At 38.9% G+C, this 23361-nt stretch overlaps 1 protein-coding gene and 2 pseudogenes across 1 annotated transcript; 1 reads left to right on the top strand and 2 right to left on the bottom strand.

Annotated features, from left to right (window-relative positions):
• Positions 1 to 3918: 3918 nt before the first annotated feature.
• Positions 3919 to 6118, bottom strand: LOC142640188 (putative carboxylesterase 9; annotated as a pseudogene).
• Positions 6119 to 15034: 8916 nt separating this feature from the next.
• Positions 15035 to 16370, bottom strand: LOC142640187 (putative carboxylesterase 9; annotated as a pseudogene).
• Positions 16371 to 21237: 4867 nt separating this feature from the next.
• LOC142640186 (putative carboxylesterase 9) lies at positions 21238 to 22191 on the top strand. Its single transcript, XM_075814272.1, has one exon. The coding sequence runs from the start codon at positions 21238 to 21240 to the stop codon at positions 22189 to 22191; it is 954 nt and encodes a 317-aa protein (XP_075670387.1).
• Positions 22192 to 23361: the final 1170 nt, after the last annotated feature.

The following is a 23361-nucleotide window of genomic DNA, read 5'->3' as shown; positions in this document are numbered from 1 at the left end:
TTATTTAAATTGCAAGTTTTTATAGTTTAAAATTATGCATAAAATATAATCTTATAGATCATATAGTAAATAATATTTGATTATCACAAAATTTGACATATGTATTAAAAGCGTAAAGAACATGCAATCCAATAATTAGATTTTCAAAATATATTGGATTAAAAGCGTAAGCTTTACCTAGGTGTGTATTGCTAAAATATTCTAGCAAATGCGAATAGTAAGTTTGTATTTATAGCAACTATTGTAGAAAGTTTGTATTTATATTTTATTCATTTTTATTCTCACCTCTCTCTCTCTCTCTCTCTCTCTCTCTCTCTCTCTCTCTCTCTCTCTCTCTCTCTCATTTTATATTATTTCATTATATTCTATGTGAAAATAAGAAATTGGATGTTGGCTATTGTTAAAGTAGTTTTTTCAGCAAATGTGAACAGTAAGCTTGTATTTATAGCAACTATTGTAGCAAGTTTGTATTATTTTTTATTCATTCTTATTCTCACTTCTGTAGTTTAGGATCGAGATCCTACACAGTATTGGTGAGAAGGTTTGGGAATCGGATCATAGAATTGGCATGAGGATCATAAGATTCCTGTTTAGTTACAAGGCAGCTCTTGGACCAGCCCTTCCACCCACAACCATATCTAGGGCGATCTCTAGCATCCTACCATTTTACATTATAGCAGAGAAGGTTGTGTCTAAGGTTTCTTTTGGCTATACGCCTTAAACTCTTGTTCAAGAAATATCCAAGGTTGGAAAGAAGGAGATTCAACATCAGCTCAACACAAATAAGATTCTTTCTTATTCCGTTATATGGGATAAAAGAGTTTACTTTTGTCTAATTTTGTTTGCTTCTCATAGTACTATGTGCTATGGGAACTTGAGCTTATCGTGGTGGGAAATGTGTGAAGTTCTAATTGTATTAGTATTTCAACTCCTTTTAAAGTATGAATGTGTGTGAATGGTTTTAAATTTCTTTCGTGTATTGTGCTTTTAAAGTATGAATGTGTGTGAAAGGTTTTAAATTTCTTGTGTATTTTGTTATAATTGAGATGGGTATTTTATGTTGCTCTTCAATAGATTTTGGTTCCCCTTACTATGACTTGCTAATCTGATTCTGCTCTCACACCTTTTAGGTTTTCTATTAGCTAAAAACTAAATTTTAAATTTTGTAGTCATGTTACATTGTAACAATTAAGGTTGGCTATCTCTATAAGAAGAATTTGATATTCCTTGAATTACTTTCATGTTGTCAATCACTTACCATCTTAATCATAAATGCTTTTCCGAATTAAATGTAAATGTAATGGTTAGAACAGCGATCACATACGAGGATTAAAGAAAATTGTAGCTAGAACATATACTTCCATGCCGCCAGGACTCAACCAAAAGCTTCTTGAAACAATTTTCAAATGGGAAAACTAAAAGGCCTTTTAATTAAATAAGCAAAATAAAAGGCATTATAACAATTCTTTTATAGAATCAAAATTACATGGATACTTATTTATATTCAAAAACGGGTCATGAATTTTCAAATAATACAAGCCAACTAATACTCATGTACCATACAAACTAAAATTTGACATAATAATAAGATCTAATTTCTCCTCACTAGCCTCTAGAAAAGCTAAAATTCTATTTGTAAATTGCATATGAGATTTTTGCATTGGCCTTATATTTGATCCACTACAGTGGCTCTCATACTTGGAGGCATATAAGCTATGATATTGGCTCCATAACCAATCAAAGAAGCATCTACTGGTTTATCAGCAATGACAACAAACTAGGGAGCATGATCTTTGTACGAGCACTAAGACGTTTGTTGGCCATCTTTCTTACTACTTAGTACTAATCTTGCACCCACTTTACCAAGTTGAGTCAAGTTGCCCCCTCTACTACCATGGTTTCTTTTGGTTTGGTACCTGTTGGGAAATGCATATTAAAATATAAGTATTAGAAAAACAAAACCAAACTAGACGATGGGTTGTTACAAAACTAAAATTATAATAGGCCACAAAGAAAAGAGCAACAAACCAACAAATTCCTATATATTGTATCATTTCATCAAAACTAGAAACTTATAAGCAAAAATTCACCAAGAAGAAAACTACCAAATGAAAGAAAAAGAAACGCTCATTTTTCTAACAATTTACATTTTATATGCTACAAAGGAGTCTAGAGTTTAATAAAAGTAGATGGCTACCAATTGTTTCCAAGACCAAAAGGTCATAACATATGTTGGTGTAGAAATTCTATACCATGTCATTGGGTTGTAAAATAAGGATGCCAATATGTTGGTGTAGAAATTCTAAACCATCTCATTGGGTTGTAAATTAAGTATACCAAACATTAATACTAAGGGTCCGTTTGGATAAAACTTATTGCTGAAAACTGAAAATTAAAAACACTGCAGCAAAATAACTTTTAAATGTATGAATAGTGCCGTGGAACCTTTTTTTAATGGAAAAGTAGCTGAAAAGTGAAGTTTGTGGATCTTGTGAACAATACACGGGTGCACTGTTCACGAGAGAAAAGTCAACAATTGCGGCTTGAAAAAAAAAATTAAAAAAAATAAAGAGAACACGCAAGTAGAAAACGCAACCGTGAATAAGTTGGATCCAAACACTTACTAGATATCCCTTGAGACATAGTTTTTTTTTTTTTTAATTTACATGTAAATGCAATAGTTGGAAGCCTCTTATGACCCACAAAACTAGCAGCTAACCAAAAGTTAAATTTAAATTTATGAAGAAAAAAAAAATAACTTCCAAGTCATGAGCTATAAACACAACGAAAGATGCACAGCTAGTAATCGTTTCAGTTTACATAGATGAACCAAAATGAAAGATATGAAAAATGATAAAGTATATCAAATCCACAAGTCATGAGCTAGTATCCTTGAGGCTTGGACAAAATACAAAATACAATCAATGGAAAGGACCCCCAACTATATAGAGCAAGGACCATTTGGCTTCTTGGTCTTTGCATGATTTCTAACCACCAAAACTAAATTTTTCATAGCAATTTTTTTTGCCTTTTTCATACGTTGTGCATCTTATGTTCTCATTTCAAATGACTAAGTTAGTTCTATTATATTCAGTAGAGTGCAAACTTATTTTCTTCAAAATTCAATAATTCCTTTAATATGGGAGTAAGTGTAGAATCCTAAAATAGCTGCAAGACAAAGAAACAAGATTTTCCTTTATATATCAACCATTTTCCTTTTAATTGTAGCCAAAAAATAGGAAAAAATCTTACATTGCACCCTTGGAAAAATAAAAAATTTCGATTTCATATTGATTTCTCTTTTCCCACATTACTCACCAGTCAAAACTTCCATCATACAAGCAACAAAAATCGTTTTAAATTTTCTTAAGGTAGTTAATTAGGTAATGGCCATTTCTATGCCTCTATCAAAAAATATCAATCCTCCTTTCTATCACTGAAGAACCACAATCCAATTCGTTTAGGGGTTGAACCCTAACACTTAGGAATCTAATAAAAACAAATCAAAATACCAAAATATAGAAAAACCATAACAAATCAAGTTATTAACGTCCCAAAAAAAAATCCAAACCCATCAATAATTCGAAATCCAAATTGGGAAAAATGGCAAATCATGGAAACAAACCTCGGGATCGCGACACCATGCTCATGACAGCTCCGACATGTTTACAAGCTCCCTGGCGACTTGTGTGGTGGCATGCGTCGGTGTGTGGTGGTGGAGGTTCGGGCAAGAGGAAGCAAAAGAGATTTTATTTAATCTGATATGTGTTTGGGATTTGGGATTTAATGGTGCTGTTATTGTATTTGCAGTAAGGTCTCATTAGACTTCGTGGCGCGCTTTCATTGTTTGGTGTAAAACCAGTGTTTTATGCCAATTCAAAACCGAATTTAAACTCTTCTAGTAACATTAATACTACATTAGTAACAAAGTATTGAACAAAATGGTTTGTTTTCCATTTCATTGATGAAGTCTTTAATCATTTTCACAATAGCATTCAACCATTCCGGGCCTACCATCTCGATTGCATGGAACCCTAAATGGTGGAATAGCACATCGTTCTGGACCCCATGCCTCATCAACATAGTTACAAACTCTTGTTGCCGATCGATCACCAAATCCCCATAAAACCCAATCACAAAACACCTATAAAGCATGCTGATGGCGCTTGTGTATGGCCCCTCCGCTATAGGATTACAATACCAATGGTCTCGATTTTCACCTTCTGGCAGTGAGAGCTCCCACATCAAATCATATGCACACAATGGGAAGGCAGGGTCCATACGATTCTGCAGCTCTAACTTCTTCCTTTCCATGCCACCAAACATGGGTTCGTTCATTATATTCCCAACAATCTTCAAGGGCTTCAACTCCATTCTCGTTGCTTCTAATGCTGCGAAAAATGCTATGTTCCCACCACAACCACTTCCATGTAGATAACACCTTGAAATATCTCCGTAATCTCTAATCCATTGCTCACCGTTTGGATTCAATGCTTGTTCCCTCACCCAAAGAATTGCTTCCATGGCGTCATGATATTGCGCTGGCAACCTATGTTCTGGGGCAATGCAGTAGCCAACGGAGACAACAATAGCAGGAACCTGGGATGGGAGTTTCGAGGTTGCTTTGTAGATCATTTCAGTATCCCATAAAGAAAGGTACCAACTCGAAAGGGGGTAGGAATTATGATCGGAAACCTTGTGTCATCATTTCGAGCCAATTTGATGGCATGTAGATTCGGACGTGGGTTTTCTTTTGGCCATTGAGAGTATGATCCTTGGAGACCACAGGGTCGCCATTAGAGGCCATGGGGTTTGCTTTTTTCTTTGGGAATGTCACAAATATAGTGAGAGTACCATCAGGATTTAGAGCAATTTTAAGGCAGTCTCGCAGGGATCTCTATCAGGCGACATAATATCGGTTTTGCTTGTTTAATAACATCTCGGTGGAAGAATTTTGGGTTTCCTACTTCGTTTAATAAATTTCTAGGTGCATGAAAATTTTGATGGTGAATCTGGGTATATGTTACAGAAACCCAGATCCAGACTTTGTAACCATGAAAATAATGTAGTTCCAGAAATTCAGTGCGAAATTTTCCACGGTACTATGTGGATAACAATGTTTTTTTTTTTCTGTAACTTTCATTTTTGGTTAATTTACAGCAGCTTTCCCTTCATGCTTGTTGCATATACGTTAGCTCCTACTTTTTTTAGCTTGATAACGAAGAAGAGTCATACGGTGCCACACAACGTAGTTAGATACTTTTTGTTTTATTTCTGAGGCAAAATTTTGTTGCTTACCATAGTCTGGGATCATAATAGCATGATACAAGGGTATATATATGTATATAAAGTTTCTTGTTAGAGACTTAAGCTATGACTCTTATCTCCCCACACTCCATAAACACTAAACTTGTGAAGTGACCATCGTACAAAAAGTGTATGGTGATAAAAGTTGTATTAATTAGGATAATTTTATATGCACAAAACCAGCTTACCAAAGTTAATAAAATTAAAATAGACACTTGACACCAAATTAGACTACAATTAAAAGTTAAATGTGGATTTAGTTTGATTTTCATTGTACTACGAGTCTGACTTTAATTAATATAAAACATGCATTTCATAAGAAAGCTAATAATAATGAAATCTATTTTGGGTTTTTCCTTCTAATTAGTGACTCACTATAAATTTAATGTGACTTACTTGGAACACTTTCATTAATTCAACCGAGTAAAATACATACATGTCAACAACTACTAAATTATTTAGAGATTCTTTCACCTGATTTGGAATAAACTCAAATCTTTTTTATCTATGCATATATAAATGTGTGCATACAAGTATAGAGTATTTTTTTATTTGTAATATATATATATATATATATATATATATATATATATATATATTACATGATAATCTGATCACACATTCATACATTCTCTCAAATTAAAAGTGATGGGACTGACGAAGTTATACATAGACGAGGCAATCTTACAGACGAACATGACCAGTCATCGGCGTCATCGGAGGAAGAGTTAATGTCACTAAATGCTGCCAATAAAGCCTCAGCCGTTACAGGACCAGCTGGACAAACGAACAGGAAGGCATTAACACCCATTACTCCCCTAAAGACGTTACAAGAAGAGTCATTAATATCCCAACGGGTATAATCCCCAAGGGTATATAAAAGCCCTCACAAACACCAAAACAAGGTACAGAAAATAGCATCACAACCTGAATACATTCTTGATATTTCAATTATTGTCTTCTTGAATACTGACTTTATCATCGGAGGCGTTGTGGCAGGCACCACACCGGTGACCACTTGAACAAGTTCTTGCTCCCGCCAGTGGTCGCAGAGCACTGCCAGGAGCCATCTGGACGAATCCTAGCAAACCGACGAGATACTGCTTCATCAGCTTGGCGCCGTCTGTGGGAATCGACTCTCTTATACAACCGTAACGTGGTTCCTACCAGCTCCAGATGGAATCTAACCAAGACTCAGCGGCCTTGGCGCAGCAAGTGCGAAACCTCGCGGCCACCGTCGAAGAACTTACAAGACAGAATCAAGAGATGAGACAAAGGTTACAGCAAGAAGAGAACCGGTCAAGAGCTATTCAAGAAGACGAAGGGGATAGCCATGGAAGGAGTGACCGACGGAGAACGGTAACCCCAGAAGAGCAGCATTTTGACATCCTCCAAGAGATGAGGAAAGAGATGGATGAATTACGAAACGTCATCAAAGAGAAGACTGATTGAAGCCTGGATAAAATGGTCAGAGCGACGGACTCCCCTTTTACCATAAGCCCCTGAACGACCGGCCGAAATTTCGCTACCGCAAAGCCTTTTGACGGGCTCAAGGACCCCCAAGATCACCTTAAAACCTATAATACGACATTATGCCTGCAACAGCCCCCGACGAAATCATGTGTCGTTCATTCCCCACTACGCCGGCGGAGCCGGACGAGAATGGTTCACGAGATTGCCCACCTCGTCCATCGACAACTTGAGCGCTAAGTAGTGCTTTCCGCGCCACTTCGTCGGGGGGCAACGTCCCAAAAGACCAGCGGATCACCTACTCACTATTAAGCAAGGAGAGAGGGAGACCTTGCGATCGTATGTAAAACGCTTCACTCGGGAGACGCTAGAGGTGGACGATGCAGACGATAAGGTCCAGCTGACGACATTTAAGGCAGGGCTTAAGTCCAGAGAATTCGTCGTCTCGTTAGCAAAGAATCCGCCCCGGACGATGGCAGAGATGTTGTTGAAAGCTCAAAAGTACATGAACGCTGAGGATGCACTGGCGGCCATCGTAGACGAGGGGAAGCTAAAGACGGAGGGAAGGAAGGAAGACGAACGCAGGGGACAAAAGAGGGAGCGTCCGAGCCACCGGGGAGGTGACACCGATAGACGAAAAGATGAGAAAGCTCCACGACCGGTAAAATTCAACACCACCTAAGGTGGCCAAGACCCTTGCACTCGTCACCAAGTGTACGGGACAAGAGCAAATACTGCCGATTCCACAAGGACCACGGCCACTACACAGAAGATTGTCGAGATCTGAAGGGACATATAGAAGAACTGATACAGAAAGGAAAACTTCAGAAGTTTGTCAAGAAGGGGGACTCCAGCAGGTTCAGAGAGGGCAACACGAGCCAACAAGAGCCCTCGTCCAAAAACGAGAGCCGCCGATCTCAGCCACAAGAAGTAATCGGGGAGATAAGCACGATAGCAGGAGGACCTTTCATAGGGGGATCATACAGGTCCCTCAAGAAAGCATACCAGAGACAAGTAAACAGTGTCCATATGGAACCCCCGTTGAGCACGAGTTGAAGACAGATCCTGAGAAGAAACCCGTCCAGCAGAAACGACGGGTCTTTGCCCCCGAACGAAACCAAGCAATCATGGAAGAAGTTAACAGATTGTTGCAGGCAGACTTCATCCGAGAAGTTTATTATCCCGAATGGCTGGCCAACGCCGTGTTAGTGAAGAAAGCAAATGGAAAATGGAGAATGTGTGTAGACTTCACAGACCTAAACAAAGCCTGCCCGAAAGATAGTTTCCCCCTGCCGAGGATAGATCAGTTGGTAGACTCCACGGCTGGACATAAATTACTAACATTCATGGATGCATTTTCAGGTTACAACCAGATAAAGATGGCTGAGGAAGATCAGGAAAAAACTGCATTCATCACAAGCCAAGGACTCTACTGCTATAAGGTAATGCCCTTCGGACTGAAGAACGCAGGGGCAACGTACCAAAGATTGGTAAACAAGATGTTCAGCAAGCAAATTGGAAGAAATATGGAAGTGTATGTGGACGATATGCTCGTCAAGAGCAAAGAAGAGTTGACTCACCTGGACGACCTGGGAGAGACATTTAATACCCTCCGAAAATACCAGATGAAGCTCAATCCTAGTAAGTGTGTTTTTGGGGTAGCTTCGGGAAAATTCTTAGGGTTCATGGTATCCCAAAAGGGAATAGAAGCAAATCCGGAGAAGGTGCAGGCGATACTCGACATGGCATCCCCCAAAACCATCAAAGAAGTCCAAAAGCTCACGGGAAGAATAATCGCATCGAATAGGTTCGTCTCTAAAGCGACGGACAAATGTCTCCCATTTTTCAAAACGTTGAAGCAAGCGTTCGCTTGGATCGACGAGTGTGAGGCAAAACTTTTCAAGAACTCAAGCGCTACCTAGGCAGCCCGCCCGTCTTGAGTCCCTCAAAAACCGGAGAGAGCCTTTATTTATACCTCGGCGCCTCATCCACACGTCCGTCGGCCTTAATCCGAGAAGAAGACAAGAAGCAGCCCCGCTTATTATGTCACCAAGCCTTCCAAGGAGTGAGGCCAAATACCCCAGATTGGAGAAAATTGTCTTCGCCTAATAAGTGGCTTCATGCGGAAGCTACGACCATACTTCGAAGCACACCCTATCCTTGTAATGACGGATCAGCCCATCAGAAATCCATGAGCAAGCCCTCGCGGGAGACAGGTCCAGTGGGCAATCGAACTCAGCCAGTTCGACATCGAATACCACCCCAGAACGGCCATCAAGGCACAAGCTCTAGCGGACTTCATAACAGAATTCACCCTCCCAGACGATGGTGACGGCATGGACGAGGCGGAACAATGGACGATTCAGACTGACGGATCGTCAGCCCAAAAGAGGGGAGGAGTAGGGGTCATTATAAACACCCCCAATGGAGAAAAACTCCAATATGGAGTCCAATTAAAATTCCCAGCAACCAACAACGAGGCTGAATACGAGGGCATACTGACGGGACTAAGACTTGGCAATGCTCTCGGGATTAAGAACTTGCTCATCCAGAGTGACTCAAAACTAGCGATAGGGCAAATCAGGGAAGAGTATGAGGCGAAGAAAGAAAGGATGCAGAAGTACCTCAAGTTGGTCAGACATCTAGCTCGCGGGTTCGACAAGTTGAATTTCGTCAGAATCCCGAGAAGCCAGAATGCAGAGGCAGACGAGGTCGCCAAGATGGCCTCGTCTATAGAAGAACCAACGAACAAGGAGATTCTCATGGAGGTTCAGAAATACCCTAGCATCGAGGAAGTCCCGATATTCCCCATCCAGAACATAGGTGGTTGGATGGCACCGATCGTCTCATATCTTCAAGACGGACATCTCCCTCATGACTCAATGGAGGCCAGGAAGATTAAGGCAAGGGCGGCCAGATTCACAATTTTGAATGATACCTTATACAAAAGAGGGTTCTCCTCGCCTTATTTGAAGTGTATCAACGAGGAAGAAGCTAAGTACGTCCTCCACGAGATCCACGAAGGGATTTGCGGGGACCACGCCGGGCCCAGATCCTTGGTAAGTAAGGTTATTAGAGCAGGGTATTTCTGGCCAACTATGCAGGCAGACGCTATGGAGCTCGTCAAGAGGTGCGATAAGTGCCAGAGGTTCGGGAACGTCCAGAGGCTGCCAGCAGAGAAGATGACGACGATTACCTCCCCCTGGCCATTCGCACAATGGGGGATCGATATCGTCGGCCCGTTACCCCTGGGAAAAGGACAGGTACGATTCTTGCTCGTCGCTATCGACTACTTCACCAAATGGGTTGAAGCAGAAGCAATAGCAACGATCACAGAGGCGAGAATCCGTAGCTTCGTGTGGAGAAATATAATCTGCAGGTTCGGGATTCCGCAAACGATCATTTCAGACAATGGCCGACAGTTCGACAGCCAGGGATTTAGAGACTTTTGCTCGGGGCTAGGTATCAAGAATAAGTTCTCGTCGCCTGGGCACCCACAGTCTAACGGGCAAACGGAGGTAACTAATCGAACATTGCTCAGGATCATAAAAGCACGATTAGACGAAGCTAAGGGCGCTTGGCCAGAAGAATTGCCCCATGTTTTGTGGGCCTACAGGACGACAGCAAGAACTCCCACGGGAGAGACGCCTTTCAGGCTCACTTATGGCACCGGCGCAATCCCGCCGAGGTGGGTATAGCGCACTGTGCGAGAAGTTTTTCGCGAGGAGAACAACGACGACCAGCTTCGAATCAATCTGGATTGCTTAGATGAGGTGAGGGACAAAGCCTCGAACATGACGATGAAGTACCAGCAGAAGATGACTGAATACTACAACAAAAGGGTCAGGCTCAGAAGACTAGAAATTGGCGATCTCGTCTTACGTAAGGTGACGACTGCAACTAGAGACTTTGCCCACGGGAAACTTGGCCCCACATGGGAAGGACCTTACAAGGTCGTACACTACTCCCGACAAGGCAGCTATCACTTGGAGACCCTGGACGGACAAAAACTCCCGCGACCTTGGAACATAGAAAATTTGAAGAAATACCACCAACAGAGATAGATCAAGAATGTACTAATTACTCAAAATTAATGAAATGATGGTCCAAATGATGTGTTCATACAAGTACCGAGTATCGGAGAGTTAGAAATAAAAAAAAAATGCCTAAGTAATAAGATTCCGCATCGACGGATGTACATTACTGACGAAGACAAAAGCAAAGAACTTTTGTCTAAGTAATAAGATTCCGCATCGACGGATGTACATTACTGCCGAAGACAAAAGCAAGAACTTTTGACTAAGTAATAAGATTCCGCATCGACGGATGTACATTACTGACGAAGGCAAAAGCAAAGAACTTTTGTCTAAGTAATAAGATTCCGCATCGACGGATGTACATTACTGCCGAAGACAAAAGCAAAGAACTTTTGTCTAAGTAATAAGATTCCGCATCGATGGATGTACATTACTGACGAAGGCAAAAGCAAAGAACTTTTGTCTAAGTAATAAGATTCCGCATCGACGGATGTACATTACTGACGAAGGCAAAAGCAAAGAACTTTTGTCTAAGTAATAAGGTTCCACATAGACGGAAGTATATTACTGACGAATACAAAAGCAAAGAACTTTTGTCTAAGTAATGAGATTCCGCGTAGACGGGTGTACGTTACTGACGAAGACCAAAAAAAAAAAAGGGGCACCTAAGTACAGTAATAACGTTCCCATCACGTGGACGAACATTACTGACGGGTAAAAAAAAAAAAAAAAAAAAAGGAGAATATATATTTTCATAGCAGAACATGTGAAAGCAGATATGATATTATAAAAGCCTAAAAACCAAAGGCCATTGTTTGTACGAAAAACAAAAGAGAAACCCATAAACACTGGGCTAAAAATACACCTTTAAAATGTTCTGGAAAGCAAGCCTTACAACAAAGGGCACAAAAAAAAAAAAAAAAAAAAAAAAAAAAGAGGAAGATAATTTTTTGCGAGACACCTTCAAGTGTCCAGATCAACATCGTCTTCAGCGGGGACTTCAAGAGCAGCAGCTTCAACGACTGGGACCTCAACAGTAGGAAGACCTTCAGGAGCGTCAGCAGTCGCGGCTTGAGCAGCCTCGTCAGCTGAGATTTCCCTGTCTACCTCCTCCATATCCAACGTCTCCAGGTCGATCCCAGAAGGATGCTTGAGGCAATACCTCCTTAGAAGCTCGAAACTTTTGAAGTACCAGCTGAAGAGTACAGAGTTGTACTCCTCCGTCTGCTGGAATCCTTCAATCGCTCTGGAGGCGACAACCTTGATCTTCTCCTTCGCAGCTGCCAGCTCCCCGTCTTTCTCAAGCACGAGCTGCTGTTCTACCTTCAGTTCGTCACCCAACTTCTTAGCTTCCTCCCTGGCTTGTTGGGCGCTCTCCATTGAAGCAATTAGTTCCCTCTTCAGCTTTGAATTCTCTATCTCCAAGGCCTTGATCCGGGCTAGCGAAGACTCAATCCTAACCTCCTGAGCAAGATACTCAGACGAGAGGTGAACAGTCTCTCCCAGCACCTAAAAATGCACATGTTAGTTTATACACGGCAACATTTAGCTCAAATCAAACCAGCGTAAAAGAAATGTATGTTACCTGGACGAGCTTCTGGAGATGACGACCCATCAGTTCACTTGTGGGCGTACCCGAGAACACCCTTAGGTCTTCTGCAGTCACGACTCCACGAGCCCGGTCCATCGCCAGCTTTTCGTCATCCCAAATTGTCGATGAAGAAGTAGCTTCCTTACCCCCCTCCGCGGTATGTGGCCTCTTCGAAGCGGGGGTCGGGATCTCCTCTATCGAAGTAGCCGGCGAGGCCGTCCTCGTTGTATCGGCTCCAGAAACCACAAGAGCAGACGAAGTAATCGGTGTGACGGAGGAAACTTTACCCTTTACTCGAACCACTTTCTTCCCGATGGCGGACAGAGGTTCGTCCTTCTTGGACCGCATCCTCTCGTACATACCCTTATTGAATTTAGTCGTCATCTCTGCGAGAGAAGAAAGCGTTAAAAAGAAAAACAGAGCAAGGAAATACGAATGTAGATCTGACGAACCCAAACACTTACTCTTCTTCCCTTCAATATCGAGACTCCGGAGGACGAAGGGAGATGGATCGGGGCCTAAATTGTAGAAAGCAAGAGTCCGAGGATCTACCAAGTCGTCCCAGTTTTCGATAGACTGAGCATACACAATGGCTGCCTCGACACGCTCCTTGTACCTGCTTTTTAACTTCGGTCTCCTTTTGACTGTAAAAAAAAAAAGGGAGAATTTAGCAACGATAACGCCGGACTCAACAAGGAAAAGAAAGGAAAGGATACTGACGCACCTAAAGTCGGGGTTCCCCACCGACGAAGCAATCGGGGGATATCTCCCCAATCCTGGTTAGAGGGGGTCTCAAAGTCGTCCCCTGACACAAACACAAATCTGGACTTCCAGTATCTGAAGGACGAGGGTAAGCCCTTGACGATTCTGGTTCTTCTCTCCCAAGGTACTAGCTCATAATACCCATACTCCTTCGACTCCTTCGACTCTTTCAAACGGTACAAATAAACAAGCTCGTTTACCTTAATCATATCCCCATTAGCAGCCAACCATATCTCCATACAGTTGACTACAATCCTCCACGAATTGGGCATGAGCTGCCCAGGGGCAATGCCCAAATATGCTAAAAGCTCCATTACAAAAGGGTGGACGGGAAGCCTTAATCCACAAGTAAAAGCGGCCTCATAGAAGCACACTTCACCTGGAAAAAACTGACAAGCCCTCTCCTCGTCAGTAGGCCGACGAACCCGAACTCGCTCCGGAAACTGAAACCTATCTCTAAACCTACCCACAGCCTCGGAATCTAGACCACACGCCTCCACGAGGGCATGTAAAGCCTTAATTTCCCTAAACGACGAAGCGGCAGTATCCCCCTCCATAAGGTCGCCACTAGACGATAACCCCGTCTCTAGATCACTAGACCTAACCTCAGACATCTGCCGTCGCTCCCTCACTAAACCCTCAAACCAATCAACTGACCGGCAAAGTAGGGGAAACAAATCGCCCAAAACAACGCCTAAGCTATTACCCGCAAAAACGAAACCCTCCAAATTGGGAAAAACGCCTAAGGACCCTCCTAAACGAGCAAAAAGAAAGGAAATCGAAGGGCAAGTTTCTCTAACTTCTAAACTACCGACCATGGACACCCAGATAAAACACAGGTAAATAGGAAAGTACTGAAAAACAAACAAACCAAAAAAGCAGAAAACAAAGAGAAAATCAAACGTTTGCCAAAAAAAAAAAAGGGGAAGAAAGAAAAATGGAATGGGTAGCATACCTCGAAGAGAAGAAACAAGAAGTCCGACACGCACCAGCTCAGAGAAAAATGGAGAAATAGGTAAGAAAGCAAAAAAAACTAGGAAGGACAAACTGAGAAGTAGAAAAAAATGCAAGATAAAGTAAGGGAGAAGAAGTTTAAAAACCAAATGAAGGTGAAACTGAAAATCGGCGGGAAACCCAAGGGACACAATTCTCCGCCAACCGCATCACGCCACGTGGCCACGACCCACGAAATGCCGCCACCACGCATTCAATGCGGCACGAAATCCGAAAAAAAAAAAAGAAAAAGAAAAAAGAAACTGTTCGGTTTCCACGATCGTCACTGACGACCGTGAAACCCGGGGGGCATCTGATGGGACTGACGAAGTTATACATAGACGAGGCAATCTTACAGACGAACATGACCAGTCATCGGCGTCATCGGAGGAAGAGTTAATGTCACTAAATGCTGCCAATAAAGCCTCGGCCGTTACAGGACCAGCTGGACAAACCAACGGGAAGGCATTAACACCCATTACTCCCCTAAATACGTTACAAGAAGAGTCATTAATCCCAACGGGTATAATCCCCAAGGGTATATAAAAGCCCTCACAAACACCAAAACAAGTTACAGAAAATAGCATCACAACCTGAATACATTCTTGATATTTCAATTATTGTCTTCTTGAATACTGACTTTATCATCGGAGGCGTTGTGGCAGGCACCACACCGGTGACCACTTGAACAAGTTCTTGCTCTCGCAGGGTCGTCAGAGCACTGCTAGGAGCCATCTGGACGAATCCTAGCAAACCGACGAGATACTACTTCATCAAAAAGTAAATTTTTTCTTTTTTAAATTAATTTATATATTTATAATTTAATAGTTGTGGTAGATATCCCTGTTAAAAATACAAATATATATCAATTAGTTCAGCTAAAAGGCTCTTGCGACTCGTGTTTATTTTCCGCTTCTACAATACAGTGTTTAATCCTTTCCACAAGAGCATTCGCCCATTCCAGGTCTATGATCTCGATCATGGCACCCCAAAGGGTCAAACTGCACTTCAGTTTGGACCTCATGCCTTAATTATCAACATGGTTGCAAACTCCTGCTGTCGATCGATCAATGGGTCCCCACGAGACTCAATCACAAGGCACCTACCAAGCTTACTAATGTCCCTCGTATGGGGGCCCTCCACCATCGGATTACAATACCAATGGTCTCGATCTTCACCTTCTGGCAACAAGAGCTTCCAAGCCAAATCTTGTGCACACAAGGGCAAGACAACGTCCCCATAGCTTTGTACCTCTGAGTTCGTCCTTTGCATGCCACCAAACATGGGCTGGTTCATTATATTCCCAGAAATCCTCAAGGGCTCCAACTCCATTCCCGTTGCTTCTAACGCAGCGAAAAATACCATATTCCCACCATTAGCGCTCCATGTAGATAACACCTTGAAATATCTCCATAATCTCTAATCCATTGCTCGCCATTTAGATCCAATGCTTGTTCTCTCACCCAAAGAATTGCGTCCACTGCATCATGGTATTGCGCTGGGAGCCTATTCTCTGGGGCAACGCGATATTCAACGCTAATAACAATGGCAGAAACTTGGTATGCAACTTTTATTGAGCTTTGTAATTGGACCAGGGTAGTGTCCCAATTTAAAGAACCCATGCAGAACCAGTGTAAAAGTGAGCTTCAGACCTTGGAAGGTAATGATATAAAGAGGAAGTCAAGCAAAGATACAAAGAAGAAGTCTAACAGCAACAGGGCATATGCAGAAATAGAGAAGAAGAAGAAGAAGCTGCAGAAATAGTAAAAGCTACAAGTCGTTTAAATTAATATTATGAATACTACATGTAGTTTTGGATGTGGGTGTTGACAGCTGTACTATAGTGGTTAGTGTAGTTAGTTTTTTGCAGGGGAGAGTTAGTTACTTCCCATTCCTATTGTATAAATACTCTGTATGTATGCCCTGTGTAATGCAATTCAATCATTTTTTCTCCAAATGAGTTTGTAATAGCCAGGGTAGAAAATTATAATGGGAATCCTTATGCCATCATATGAAGAAAGTTTTGGTGTCGGAATGTAGACTCGGACACGGGTTTTGTTTTGGGCATTGAGAGTGAGATCCTTGGAGAGCACAGGGTCTCCGGGAGAGGCCACTGTGTTTGCTTTGGTCTTTGGCAACCTCATATATTGAGTGAGAGTGCCATCAGTATTGTGAGCAATTTGTAAGTGTTGGTAGGGATCTGACGACATAATCAGATAATCTATGAGACTATGATTGCTCATTTCTGGCACATAATTCATAAGAATTCAGGGTTATAAATGTACGTAGTTGAATAATAAATTTCTCAGAAGCATAAATATCGGTGGTGAACTTGGATATGTAACAGTAACACGGGAACAAATCCAAGTTTGCAACCACGGAAAATAGAATATTTTGAAATTCTGGAATTTTCTAACGGTATCCAGTAAGGAGGGAAACTATATTAGGAGAAGGGGCCAAGACCCTTAACAAATTTTTAAAAAAAAATTTATATATATACTAGTCTCATCACACGAGCTTCGCACGTGTGATGAGACTTTTCTTTTTTAGTGGTGTTATTTTGTAGGAAAAAACTGTATTTAATTATTTTATATACATATATGATTGTCCTTTAGTTTTGTCTCTACTTAAACATAAAACTGTAGGGGCATCTTTGAACTAAAAAAGAGTTTTTACCGAATTGTCATTTAGTTTTGTCTCAATTTAAACATAAGACTGTAGGGGCATTTTTGAACTAAAAAAATAGGAATCCAAACAGGGGAAGCCCCTTAAATAGTAGTATAGATAAAAAGGTTCAAGTTACAACTGGTATAACTTAATAAGAATTACACATTTTTCTGACCATTGAAACACTAATTGCCATGTTATCCACTTTCTAAAAATAAGTGATGTCAAAGCATTAAAGGTCATTAATTCCTTTATTTATTTATATATATATATATATATATATATATATATATATATATATATATATTTAAAAAAAGTCATTAAGCTCCACTTTTTCTCCCCGTCGTCGTCGTCGTCGTCTTCTTCTTCTCTTTCTTCTCTTCTCCTCTTCTCTTCTCTTCTCTTCTCCTCTCATTTGCCTAGGCCTCTTTGAGCTCACCTCCTCCTCCGCTAACCCACTCAACTCACTGGAGCTACGCATTAAATTTAGTTGGTTAAATTCAGAAATATAATTTAATTTTAGATATAAGTCTAACACCGATCTATTAAATATTTTTACTGGTTAGAGTGCTTTGTCACTTAACAATGAAATAGGGGTGTTCTAGTAGTCTGAATGAAAATTTGACCAAAATTCAAAGAATTGAAGTTCAGTAAGAATTGGGTCAAAGTTAATTGGTATGATGATTTTAGAGTTGCATTGTTTTAAGAATAAGAGCCACACATGGGACATGCATGGCACAACAACCTCATTATTTAGGATATATGAAAGGCCATGGTGATCAAAGAGAATAGTGTAAAAGATATAAAAGGACAAATTTATCTATCAAAATACTCCTCCACGCAAAATGCATTTTCTATGGTTTTAATTGTAGCAGTCAGTTAATAAAGGGTAAGGGTATGAGTAATTTTGGAAAGTTAAAATGAGAAAAATCATAGCCATGCCTAAATCAAAGAAGTCTTTGATCTCTTTAAACGAATCTTAGAGAAAATGAATAAAAGTTTCTTTTAAGGCCACTGCGATTGGGTCTGCCTCCTCGAGCTCCTTCTCATTCATGCCACAATATCGCAACTGGCTCCATATTCACCGTCGAAGAGGGTGGCATCGAATTTGCAGTTTTTTTCCCTCTTCCTCTCTACGTTTAGATGACCGTAAATGTAATAAATATGGAGAAAGAGAAAAAAAAAATGCTACTATTAATTATGCAAGATGAGGTGGATATAAGAGATTTCTAATCATTAGATCTAATAAAAATTAATGGTCATAAAAAGGTATAAGTCTTGTCGAGTTATACCAGGTGTAACTTGAACCATTCATATATATATATATATATATATATATATATATATATATATATATATATATATATTAAAAAGATTCAGAAAGTTAATTATTGATTTTTTACTGACAAAAATACCCCTACATTAATTAACCAACAACTTTAAAATGAGGTTAAAATAGTAAATTGACAAAAGAAAGTTAGTTATTGTTTTTTTTTATAGTAAAAAATACCCCTATTTAAAACTTATAAATGAGGTTAAAATAGTAAATTGACAAAATAACAAATCCCTATTTCTACATTAAAATGTCTTCCTACTTCTAATAAATTAATTCCTACTTCTACTCAATACCTTAAAAAACTCCTCAAGTATTTATCTTCTCCACATTTTCTAAATAAAATTTCTCATAAAAAAAGAAACGTGTACAATAAAACTTCCCCACTTTTCTTCTCAAAAAACGAACTTCCCACTACTCATGTTTGAAAGAAAATAACTACCCCTCCAACACAATAAGGAAAAAGTACTATCCCACTTTTTAAAAAAAATGTCAGACTAAACTATCCCATATTTCTTTTTTAAACTATTATATTGTCATTTTTTTTATACATTATCAATTTTTTTTTATAACTATTACATCATCAATTGGATTTGGATAAACACGCAAAAGCTTCTAATTGAAAAATGAGTCTTATTCTCTTTGAAAAAAAAAATCCTATCTATTTTTTCAAATTGTGATGAAAGAAAAATTATAATACTAAATCCAAAAAAAAAAAAAAAGCCTCATTGCACATGCGAAGCGCGTGTGATGAGGCTAGTATATATATATATTGAGAATCGCTCTCAAAAATATATTGTAATTAATTACATTCATAACTGGATTTTTAGGTTTTTCCAGTGAAGTCTGCTTTATCTCTTGAAATGATTCAATATGTGAGATATAAAAGTTTGAAATATATTTTTGAAAAAAAAAATATTTAGAGGTCAATTAATTTTAACTTTCAATCTTATTCATTGGATTTGTATGATGCAGATCTGAATCCGCCCCGTTAAACCACCTTAATGTACCGGAATCTTGTTTTATAAAAACTACCATCAACCGCACGAATTTGACTAAGTTCTTAACCAATTTCGGATTCAAAAGTTCGATACCTCCATGCTCTAGTCCACCACATTATCCCTTTTTGTAAAAATATTTAAGATCATACTAGCCTTATCACACGCGCTTCGCACGTAAGATGAGACTTTCTTTTTTCTTTTTTCTGGTGGTAGTAGAAAAATAAATCAATGTTTTTTATTTTATATATATATAATTTTTATTTTGAGAACTATTAGGAGAGTAATCCTGTTTTGTAGGCAACATTTTAGTAGAAGTTAACTTATTTTTCTATTTTTTTTAATTAAAAAAAACAATAAACATATAGTTACTTTGAAGAAAACGTATAGATACTTTAAAGAAATGGGTTAATGGAAGAGTGTTCCTATTTTGTAAGCAATATTTTAGTGCAAGTTAGACATTTATTTTTACTGAATTGTCTTTTAGTTTTGTCTCTACTTAAACATAGGGGTGTAGAGGCATTTTTGAACTAAAAAATGAAGAATTTAAACAAAGAAAACCCCTTAAATATTAGTATAGATAAAATATCACAATTATCCATGTAACAATGACCGGTAGATAAATAGTAATGAGTTTATGTAAAATGTATCAGAAAACACGGGAAAACTTTCTCAATTGCATTAAGCAAAGGAATGTACATCTTATATACAACCAGAGAAGAGAAAAAAAAAAAGAAACCAGAAACGAAAACTAACTGCTAAGAGTAAAAACTAACAAACTTCACACGTGTGAATCCACATATTAACAACCACTCTCACGTGTCATAACTAACTTCTACAACTGATAAATACAAACTAAAACTACTGCTGTATAACTGTTGCTTTTCTTTTCTTTCTTCAATTCTGCAGTTTGCCTTGTTGCTGAGTAACCTTCATGCCTCTCATGCTCCTCAGGATTCTACTTTGCATTCTGATAAAATGACTTGTAATCAATCACAATGTACAAGGAAAGATAGTTGTAACAAAAATTATATAATTTTATCTATACTATTATTTAAGAGATTTCTTCTGTTTGGATTTCTCATTTTCATTGTTTTAAAATGCCCCTACATCCCTATATTTAAGTAGAGAAAAAACTAAAAGACAATCCAGTACAAATACAACTCTAACTCTAACTCCTACTAAAATATTACCTAAAAAATAGGGTCACTCTCCTATTGATTTTCAAATTGATTTATCCATTTATAATTAAAATTTCAAGATAAAAATTATATATATAAAAGAAATAAATAAAAAACACAGTTTTTTTTGCTACAAAATAAGACCACTAAAAAAATAAAAATACAACCCGGTAGAGACAAAACTAAAGGATAATTCGGTAAAAATACAACTCTAACTCCTACTAAAACATTTGCTTAAAAAATAGGGTCAGTTGATTTTCAAATTGATTTATCAACTTATAAATTAATTTTCCAAAATAAAAATCATATGTATAAAATAAAAACACTTTTTTTTTTGGCTACAAAGTAGGATCACTTAAAAAAGGGTAATTCTAGCGTACCCCCCTTTTTTTTTGGGGGTATGGTACCCACTAGTAGTCAACCTGCTATACCAGGTTACCAAAATTAAAATTTTAAAATAAAAATTATATATATAAAATAAAAACACTTTTTTTTTTCTACAAAATAAGACCCCTAAAAAAAATCACACAAGAAGCCATGTGATATAATGCTACTAAATTACTCTTTTTGCTCCGAATAAGGAAATTAACAACCCACCTTTGACATTTTCAACAATGGAAAGCACCACATATTACCCAACTTTGATGGTCCAGCTATTAAATCCAACGCATATCCGATGTTTTCGTTAACGTGATTACAATGACAAAATAAAAATTAAAAAAGATAATAATAATAATAACCATTTTCAAAATACAAAGAAAAGAAAAGAAAAAAAAAAATCAAACTTGTTCGTACATACGTCTTCTTCATGGGTTCATGGCTATATGCAAAAAACAATATGCGAAATTCTTCCAATCACAGTTACTTTTCCAAAGAAGAAGAAAATACTAAAACACAAATGTCAAGATTTGACCCTTACGACCACCTCAACATCGAGCTCAACCCAGACGGTACGCTCAATCGAGGCCAAGCCCGCCCCACAATCGAGGCAAACCCCAATGGGGACCCTGTGGTCTCCAAAGACGTCACTCTCAACGTCAAAACTAAGACATGGGTTCGTATTTTCCGACCAACAAATTTGCCTTCCAATAGTGACAACACCATCGCTCGACTTCCCATTGTAATTTACTGCCACCGTGGTGGCTGGATTCTCTTAAGCGCAGCTGACTTTGATGTCCACACAAACTGTGAGGAAATTGCGAGCAAGCTTCTCGCCATTATTGTTTCTGTGAACTATCGTCTAGCACCAGAGAGTCGACTCCCAGCGCAGTACGAAGATGCTGTCGATGCTATCAACTGGGTTAAAGAACAAGCCACAAACCCCAATGGTGAGCAGTGGCTCAGAGACTACGGAGACTTCTCGAAGTGTTATCTTTACGGTGATGGATGTGGTGGAAACATCGTGCTATATTCGGGTTTAAAGATAGACTTGATGAAAATGGAGCCATTGAAGATTGCTGGGATTATAATGAACCAACCCATGTTTGGAGGTATACAAAGAACTGAATCAGAGCTGCGATATGCTACGGATGAGATTTTTCCTTTGCCTGTGCTCGACTTGTTGTGGGAACTTGTTTTGCCAAAATCGACTAATCGGGACCATCGATATTGTAATCCCATGGTGCAGGGCCCACAGAAGCAGATGATCAGTACGCTAGAAAGGTGTTTGGTTATTGGGTTTAGTGGGGACCCGATGATCGATCGGCAACAGGAGTTTGTGGAGATGTTAGTGGCGTGTGGGGTCCAGGTCGAGGCATGTTTCGATGATTATGGCTTCCACAATATTGATCTCGTGGACCGTCGGAGGGCCATTAAACTTTTAGATATTGTTAGAGAATTCATGTTTCGATGATTTTGGGTTTCCCACAATATATGGTTTTCTGTCAATGTTGGCAGTCAAATAAGGTGTGCAGCATCATATGTAATTATTACATTTCAGAACTACTAGGCTTTGTCAATGTGCCTTATAAACTCCAAGGTTGGTTTAGTGGTTCATAAAGCCTCACGATATTCATAAAATTCTAAGTTCAAAACCTTTAATCTCTATTTTAGAGCTACCCTCATGAGGTCTTGTTCCCATCTTGGGGCCACCGCAAGATGGTTTAGAGCTACACACATCGATTTATTTATTCAATAAATAAATAAAACGATGTACCTAAAGGTGCAACGAATGTCATTACATGTTTTATTATAAAATAAAAATACAAATCACATTATACACTCCTTGAGTGCATGAGCAACACACATGGGTATGGATACTCTTGTTTATCCAAATAAATAAATAAATAAAACGATGTGTGTATCAGTGCAATTAATGTCATTGCATGTTTTCTGATGTAACAATCTTATCTATATATATTATAAAACCGAAAACGCTTGACCAATGGTTGACTTCCTTAGCTTGTGCCATATAAGCTTTCAAGCCTCCACAATTTTCTCCATCACTAATTTTTACTTATTTATTTAATTAAGTTTAATTTTTAAGAAAAAATAATCTGACTCTTCTAGGATTTGCCTCTACCTTCCTCCCTCTTTCACAGCATTCACCTCTCACCTCTACCTCCTTGTCAACCCCCTCAAAGCCAAACATAGTTCTCATGGCAAACTCAAATACAAACCTAGCAAATACACTCCATTCACCATCTAACATCTTTTTTACAAAATCACCCAATCTTTCAATTTTGTGTCAACAAATTTTTGAGGTAATTTTTTATGTTGCACATGAGAACTGAGGGTTTTTTTTTTTTTTTTTCTCTCTTTAGATTTTCTACTCTTTGGAAATAGGGTGACTATACAATTAGCAAGTTATGCAAAAATCCAATCCTAAGATTAGTTAAAATTTTAAAATTTTCAATAAACACTTGAATTGAAATTACAGATCCAGTATGAAATAGTCATCAATCAAGCCTACTACACAAGGTTTTTGATTTTTAGGCGTTTTCATTAGTTTTGACTTTAATATCGTGAATTTTATCTCGGTTCATGTGGTTTAGGAGTCGGAATCCTAAAAACTAAAATTTAA

Source organism: Castanea sativa, chromosome 6 (assembly GCF_040712315.1).
Source record: "Castanea sativa cultivar Marrone di Chiusa Pesio chromosome 6, ASM4071231v1".
Taxonomy (NCBI): domain Eukaryota; kingdom Viridiplantae; phylum Streptophyta; class Magnoliopsida; order Fagales; family Fagaceae; genus Castanea; species Castanea sativa.
This window is presented reverse-complemented; position numbering and strand designations above follow the sequence as displayed.

Excerpts from the sequence above, each read along its gene's own strand:
- LOC142640186 (XM_075814272.1), top strand. The coding sequence starts at position 21,238 with ATGTCAAGATTTGACCCTTACGACCACCTCAACATCGAGCTCAACCCA.